Below are 8,136 nucleotides of genomic sequence, written 5' to 3' on the forward strand. Positions count from 1 at the left end.
GAGAGAGAGAGAGAGAGCATAATCCACAATTAATTACCTAATATAAAATTTAATAAACAGTTACCGCTACGTGGCGACCCAAAAACTAAAACTATAGGTGGAAACTGCAGTCTATTTTCACCGCCACGTGACTACCCATATCACACCCATGACCCAAGCCTTCCCAACCAAGACCGACCGAGTGGACTTTCTATGATGTTCACATTTCGCCATCCTCATCCTCATCATCATCATCAATCCTCATCATGTAGCTGTTGAAAGAACCACACAGCCCTACACGGCCAGGTAATCTTGGTCCGGTAATCTTATCCCTATCGGCGTTTTCCAAAGAAACTCCAAGCTAGTCCCCAAACAAGCTACGTTTCCTCAACTATATTTATATGCCCAGATCGATCTGTAAACCTAATCACCTTCCACGTTGTTTTTCGTTATCTTCTGGTTCAATCAACAAAATACGTCAGCGATTACTATGCCACCGTCGTCATCAACATTGCATAACGTTACGGGCTAGCTAGCGTTCGTAATCTCAATTTGATTGTGTTCAACGTTCTAAGAAGTTGTTAATTAGGGTTAATTAATGAACAATAAATATTCATGAATTGCAGCTTCGAGTGATGACCTTCTAGTTCGATCTTGGAGCAATCATCCTGCTTAAAGTATTACTACTTAACAGTATTATTAAGAATTTTCCATTCAACAGCTAGCCAGCTACTACCTTACTGTTCCATCTCACATATATAAGGTCGTCTAGTTTAGTTTAGTAATCGTGTGTTGGAATATTCAGTGGTTAATATTCAAGTTTGATTATTTAATTAAGTAGAGTTTGATTATTTACTTTCTTTATCAATATATATGCAAGTTTTAAATGACAAAGACATACATAATTATCAATTTATTTTTGATCGAGACGCAAGTTGTAAATAGTGTGTTCGAGACGTTCTTATACATATGTATAGTTCTCTTTCAGAGCGGGACACCGCTTTGAAATTAAAGTGTGGTGTTCCTCATTTCGCTCGCTTTTATGTCACATTTTCATATCTCTACCTTTTAAGGTCTAGAACATAGTGTGTAGATCATTCTTGTAAAGTTTCATTCAATTTAGAGATCATTTGAGTTTCCGTAATTTTGATTTATACGAACGATTCTGTTTGAACATATTTTGTTCAGTTGATTCATTTAATCTAATTCGGTACCCAAATAATCTCTAAATTGGATGAAACGTTACAGAAATTATCTAAACACTATGTTATAGACACATAATGGTGAAGATGTGAAAATGTGATCTAAAAGTGACCAAAATAAGGACACCACATTTTAATTTCAAAGCGGTGTCCACTTTACATATGTATGTCCGGGTATAGCTCTTCAGTTTTGTTTGAGACGTTTAAACAAAGGTTTAGCGAGTAGAAGAATATATCAAACTTTCATTAGCTGTTATTGATAAAGTAGTATGAGGTTCATATCAAAAATTAATTGGTAATGTATGGAGTGGCCCAAACCCTTATAAATCCACAGACAATGTCTCATATTCTCGATGTGAGATTGATATATCAACACGCCCCCGCACGTGTGGCGAATTGTTAAGCCTAACATGTGGACAACATTTGGGTGACGTGGAGTTCGTGTGGCCATTGGGCTTCACATGTGGACGTAGGTAACCCGCTCTGATATCATGATAAAGTAGTATGAGGTTCACATAAAAAACCAATTGACAATGGATGGAGTGGCCCAAACCCTTATAAATCCACAAGCAATGTCCCATATTCTCAATATAAGACTGATATCTCAATAGCTATACCACGACAAATTAAGCTCTAATCGTCACGATATCTACTTTGTTTCCCACGCAATCCACATTTCCGTTGACATTGTTTTTAAGAAACGATCATGAATGTAATGCCGTCAGGCAGCGATCGTTGTAGACAACTACTTATTCTGAAGATAATGTCTACAACGATCAATTTAGACCAATTTCAATGAACTCTGATCACTTTAGGCACAAAAGTCTTTATCCTTTTTGCTTATTGGGCCCTCATGTCTGATATCTTCAATCAAAGTGGGCTAAATAATGTGTGCGCGCTGAAAAAATAAAAAGCTCACTCGGCCCATTCAAACCAGGCGGGCAAGACCACTCCCTACTTTGACTACTGACTTGCTGACCTAACTAATTTTACTGCCACCAGAAAAGTGTCGTTTTTGTCCGCACTAAACCACACCACCTACTTATCTCTCCCGCCTCCATTTCAACTTCCCCTCCCAAAACTTCTCCGGCCTCCCAAAAACCCCAATCCGACCCGATGGAGAATTCGACCCTCGAATCCCACCTCGGTCCCGAAAACTCCGTCACCTACGACTCCCCCTACCCTCTCTACGCCATGGCATTCTCCCCCGCCGCCCGCGCCCGCCACCACCACCCCAAAATCGCCGTCGGCAGCTTCATCGAGGAGTTCTCCAACCGGGTCGACATTCTCTCCTTCGACCCGGACACCCTAACCCTAAAACCCAATCCTTCTCTCTCCTTTGACCACCCCTACCCTCCCACCAAGCTCATGTTCCACCCAAACCCCAACACCCTCCACAAGTCCCACGACATCCTCGCCTCCTCCGGCGACTACCTCCGCCTCTGGGAGGTCAAAGATTCCTCCGTTGACCGCCTCGAGCCAATTTCGGTTCTCAACAACTCCAAAACCTCCGAGTTCTGCGCGCCGCTGACGTCATTCGACTGGAACGAGATCGAGCCGCGGCGGATCGGGACCTCCAGCATCGACACGACGTGCACGATCTGGGACATCGAGAAAGGCGTCGTCGAGACGCAGCTGATCGCGCACGACAAGGAGGTCTACGACATCGCGTGGGGCGAGGCTAGGGTTTTCGCGTCGGTCTCCGCCGACGGATCGGTGAGAATATTTGATCTGAGAGATAAAGAACACTCGACGATCATATACGAGAGTCCTCAGCCGGACACGCCGCTGCTCCGATTGGCGTGGAACAAGCAGGACTTGAGGTACATGGCGACGATTTTGATGGATAGTAACAAGGTTGTGATACTGGATATTCGGTCGCCGACGATGCCGGTGGCGGAGCTGGAGAGGCACAGAGGGAGTGTGAATGCGATTGCGTGGGCGCCGCAGAGCGCCAGGCATATTTGCTCGGGTGGGGATGACTCGCAGGCGCTGATTTGGGAGCTGCCGACGGTGGCGGGGCCGAATGGGATTGATCCTATGTCGATGTACTCGGCTGGCGCCGAGATTAATCAGCTGCAGTGGTCTGCTGGGCAGCCGGATTGGATTGCCATTGCGTTTTCGAACAAGATGCAGCTCTTGAAGGTTTGAGGAATGTAAGTGGTTTGCGTAGAATACTCTGTTCTCGCCAATTGATGATAATGTACTAAAACTGAACTGATGTGTTTAACTGTTACTTGCTTGTTTGAATAACGAATGCAAAGCCTGAGCAGAGTATATGTGACCGTTTGCATTTGTTTTTGATCATTTTCTTCTGGATAGAGGTGGTAGGTAAAACATGAAGTATAGATATCTGTATACCGGATTTTTTTCTACTTCGGTTGTGATTTTGTGGCCCGATTCATGACATGGTTCCGTCTCATCTTTTGTGGATATCATATGGTCGGTCATCTATTGTGGGATATGATCTCCTTTTTCTTGAGTTTGAATTGTTCTCTCGCTTCAGCTTGATTCTCTACTTGAGTCTTTAACATAGTCCTCAACTCTGTTTGCAAATGTCCTGAAGTACCAATGTCACCTGGTTTGCTAGAGTAATAGTTACCTAAAACTAACATAGCTTTATGCAATGCAGTACTGAAAACTAGCTACTGAAATTTCATCTGCATAGGAGATTGCTTTTATGTTATAATGTCCTTGTAGTAGTTCTTGGATTGATATCAGTTCTCTATAAAATGGTGATGACAGTGAAAAGAACATGGATTAGAGGGAATTAGATTAATGGTGAACATATGTATTACTAACTATGCAACGGTTAGACTTGGCAGTTGCCACGTTGGGTTCTCATAACTAACTTCAACGGGCAGGGATGCTTCTTCACTTCTATAGTTTTCTAATCTAAGTTATCTAAAAAAGAAATGAACTATGGATTTTTCTTTTTTGGAATTGGAACTATGGATATTTCTTTTGTGCTCTCAAATTGGGTCATATCGCACTTGTTAACTGAAAAAGTTGTGGATTCTCTTTTGATGCAGGGGTACTGATGTGTAGCTGGAAGTAGTTTGATCTTCCGTTACTTGGTGAGGGATGTTTGAACTTTTGTAACTCTAATTGTTGTAAATACAGTATCTCTCCTTCCTTTCCTACCTTTTATCTTTTCTATAGATCCAATGGTGTTTGTAATCGTAACTGTTAGTGGGAGTCTCCCTCAATCACACGCTCTGTGTTCCCGTGTCCGAGTAAAGAAACACCAACTTCTCAGAAGATTTGGTTGGTTCTTTAGAGTGTAGAGAATGAAGGGGGATTAGAAGTTTTGTGTAGTTGTGGATGACACTGCTTTTTGGTGTTTTTTCTTAATGAATGACACTGCATTTGTCATAATTCTTAGTGCAATATGAAATGATTGTCATTCAAATGTTTGGACTTCAATTCCCAACACCCATCCAATTTTGGTTCATGCAAATATTCAAAGCACGCATTCTTGTATCGGTTATGCACTCATCCTATTGTAAATAACACTGTAACTGACCGGAGCAACAACAAACAAAACTCTAATCATCAACATCTTCTTTTCAAGTGAACTGATAGTACTGAGAATTTCTTTTCTTCCCTTCTACCTAATAAGGTTGAAATCTTGTTGATATTTGTTCGAGGAAAGTCCAGGTGAGGCCATTTATTTATATAAAAAAAAAAGAGAAAAATCTGTGTCTTACTGTTGCATATATAATTGACCTGATGCTGATACCATCGATGGAGAATGAGTTCAGATGGATGAGCTGCAGAAATACATGAAAATCATGGATATGCATAAATTGAGAGCTGACTCACAATGAACGTCCAAACCGATTTTCGACTTTCTAGACCGACCTCACTAAATTCTCGTTTCGGCCGGGACCGTACAGATTTATATATCATCATAAAAGGTGAGAGACGACTACTAGTTATGAACCTTCTATTATGCATGTTTTCTATATATAGAACTAGCCACCAAGCTTAACGTACACATATTCGAATTCTGATCGATCTCCTTGCCTTCTTTCTCTCTGTAACATTCGTCTGAAATCTTAGGTACACCCTTCATCCTTTCACTGCCTTCTTTTATGGTTAAAGTCCTCATCACGTCGATCGTATCTAGTTTCCGAGCTTGCAACTTCAGTCTTCAGGCAACTGATATCAAGGCTCTAGCTAGCTAGCTGTTAATTTCTTGGATCAGGGATACCGGTGGTTCTTTCTGTAGTTGTGATACAATATATCCAGCGAATAATAAGTAAAGCATGCTCAAGATGAAGTTGGGGTCGTTACTATGGGATCTTGTCAAACTTTTACTGAAGATGAGTTTGTACTATCCAGTACATAGCGGAGATGGTGAACAAGATAAGGAGGATAGTGATCGTCAGCCGGAATATGAAGCTGCAGCAACTACTTCAGATCTTACTCGGTACGACTTGCAAGTACCAGTAGTAGTTCCGGTGGTGATTGACACAGAATCGATCAAGAAGCAACTGCCGGTTGTGCAATACCGGGACCTAATGCTGAGGAAAACGAGCCGCCAGCGCCAATTGCAAGCTATATCTTCGTCTTCGTATCCGGAGGAAGAAATATTGCACGTTTCATCATGTATTGTGTGCATGAATGTCATAGAGGGCAGTGACGAGGTGAGGGAGCTGTGCAATTGTGAGCATGTTTTCCACACAGACTGCCTGGATGCTTGGATCGGTCAGGCTCAGTTAACTTGTCCTCTGTGTAGATCCGAGCTACTAATACCAGCTACTACTTGTGGTACTATCTCAAAGCATGATAAAGATGGAGGAGGAGATCCATGGAGGGTCGAGAGGATGATTTACTTGTTTGGTCAAGATATTTGTTTCAAGAACTAGAATGTATTATAATTCTTGTATATACTGAGGGAAACACACATCAAAGCTCAATATATGATTCAAACATATTTTCACGATTCAGGCATAATCGATCATACTCAAAGTTTCTAATACTATCTGGTTTTTTCTATCTGTGATCGAATTTTTACTCTAATAACAAATGCACATATCATGTATTGTATGCTAGCTTATGTATGCTTATTAACTCTTAAAACTTGCTCCATTTCCATAACTACATATAAACACATAGTAGTTAGTAACTGGAGCTCGTTTGTTCTTCACAAGCACAAAGATGAAGTCGCCATCAAACCAAATTCCAAAACTGTGTTTACTAATTTGTAATTACATTATTATTAGGGGCCCTATTATATTAATTTATTATTGCCATATTCGGCAAGCGATTGCTGCAGAAATCTAAACAATGGGAGCAGCTTTACTTACTGACGTCTCGAAACTAATTCACTGTTCAACATAAACGTCGATACCGTGCATGTTGTGCATTTGCAGTTACTTGCAGCAGTGTAGCTGGAAGTAGTTTGAACTTCAGTTAGTTACTTGGTGAGGGATGTTTGAACTTTTGTAATTCTAATTGTTGTAAATACTGTATCTCAATTATATTGAGAGAAATTAAAAACCAAGTTCTCAGAAGAATTGGTTGGTTCTTTAGGGTGTAGAAAATGAAGGGGGAGATTAGAAGTTTTGTATGGCTGTGGATGACACTGCTAGCTTGTTAGTGTTTTTGGTTAATGAATGACACTGCATTTGTTATAATTCATAGTGCAATATGTCATGATTTTAATATGTTTGGACATGGATTAATCCCAACTCAATTATAATCTTGTTGACTTGATGAGGTTTCTGGTTCATGCAAATTGAAAGCATGAAGTTGACAAAGAAAAAAGAAAACCACAAGTCTCACAGTTGCGTACTCGCATATATAATTGACTTCATGCTGCTCATATCTTCGATGGAAAAAGACTGAGCCGGTGTGGTTCAGCCTGGCTGGCCATTTACTTGAACATCAAAATCAGGGATGCATAAATAGAGTTGATTCACAATTACCATCCAAACCGATCTGCCACTTTACAGACCGACCTCACCAAATCTTAACTTCCTTTGGTCCAGGACGTACAGTATTTTCAATTAATATTTGTGTAAATATCGTAGGTCAGACTTCTATGGTTTGTTTCTAAGAATAGAACTAGCCAAATATCGTAACGTACACATGCACATTCAAGTTGGATGATCATTTGTCCGATATATATATATAGTTCAATTCTGATCTCCTCCATCCCCATCTCTCACAGTAATATATGTCTGAAATCTTAGGTACTACACTTCATCCTTTCACTGCCTTCTTTTATATATAGTTCAAGTCCTCAAGTAGTATAGTTTCAAAGCTAGCTAGCATGCAAATTCAAGCAACTGATATCAACGCTCTAGCTGTTAGCTGGTAATTTCTCGGATCAGCAGTATGGTGGTGGTGGTTCTTTCTGTAGTGTTACTATGTAAGCTTCTCAAATTTCTACTCAAGAAGATCATCTACTATCCAGAATTATTCTTTATACATAGTGTTGATGATCAACAAAATAAGGACGATAGTGATCACCAGCAGCTGGAGGTCATGAACTTTGAAGCTGCAGCAACTTCACATTCTAGTTGGTTGCGCTTTCAAGTACCAGTAGTAGTTCCGGTGGTGGTTGATGCAGAATCGATTGAGAAGCAACTACCGGTTGTGAAGTATTGGGACCTCAATCTGAAGAAAAGAAGCCGGCAACACCATTTGCAAGCTATATCTTCGTCTTCGTATCCGGAGGAAGAAATATTGCACGTTTCATCATGTATTGTGTGCATGAATGTCATAGAGGGCAGGGACGATGTGAGGGAGCTGTGCAATTGCGAGCATGTTTTCCACAAAGACTGCCTGGATGCTTGGATCGGCCAGGCTCACTTAACTTGTCCTCTGTGTAGATCTGACCTATTACTACCAGCTACTACTTCGAAGAATGATAAAGATGGCGGTAGAGATCCATGGAGGGCAGAGAGGATGAATTACTTGTTTGGTGAAGATGTTTGCTTCA

The 8,136-nt window shown here is 40.9% G+C and overlaps 1 protein-coding gene across 1 annotated transcript; it reads left to right on the plus strand.

Annotated features, from left to right (window-relative positions):
* The first annotated feature begins 2,218 nt into the window (after positions 1-2,218).
* Positions 2,219-4,593, plus strand: LOC101311914 (protein TRANSPARENT TESTA GLABRA 1-like). Its single transcript, XM_004307863.1, has 2 exons — positions 2,219-3,337; positions 4,214-4,593. Exon 1 carries the CDS (start codon positions 2,298-2,300, stop codon positions 3,330-3,332), a length of 1,035 nt encoding a protein of 344 aa, XP_004307911.1. The 5' UTR covers positions 2,219-2,297; the 3' UTR covers positions 3,333-3,337; positions 4,214-4,593.
* Positions 4,594-8,136: the final 3,543 nt, after the last annotated feature.

Source organism: Fragaria vesca, linkage group LG7 (assembly GCF_000184155.1).
Source record: "Fragaria vesca subsp. vesca linkage group LG7, FraVesHawaii_1.0, whole genome shotgun sequence".
Lineage (NCBI taxonomy): Eukaryota > Viridiplantae > Streptophyta > Magnoliopsida > Rosales > Rosaceae > Fragaria > Fragaria vesca.

Bases quoted from the DNA above. Each gene is read 5' to 3' on its own strand.
- LOC101311914 (XM_004307863.1), top strand. From the start codon at position 2,298: ATGGAGAATTCGACCCTCGAATCCCACCTCGGTCCCGAAAACTCCGTC.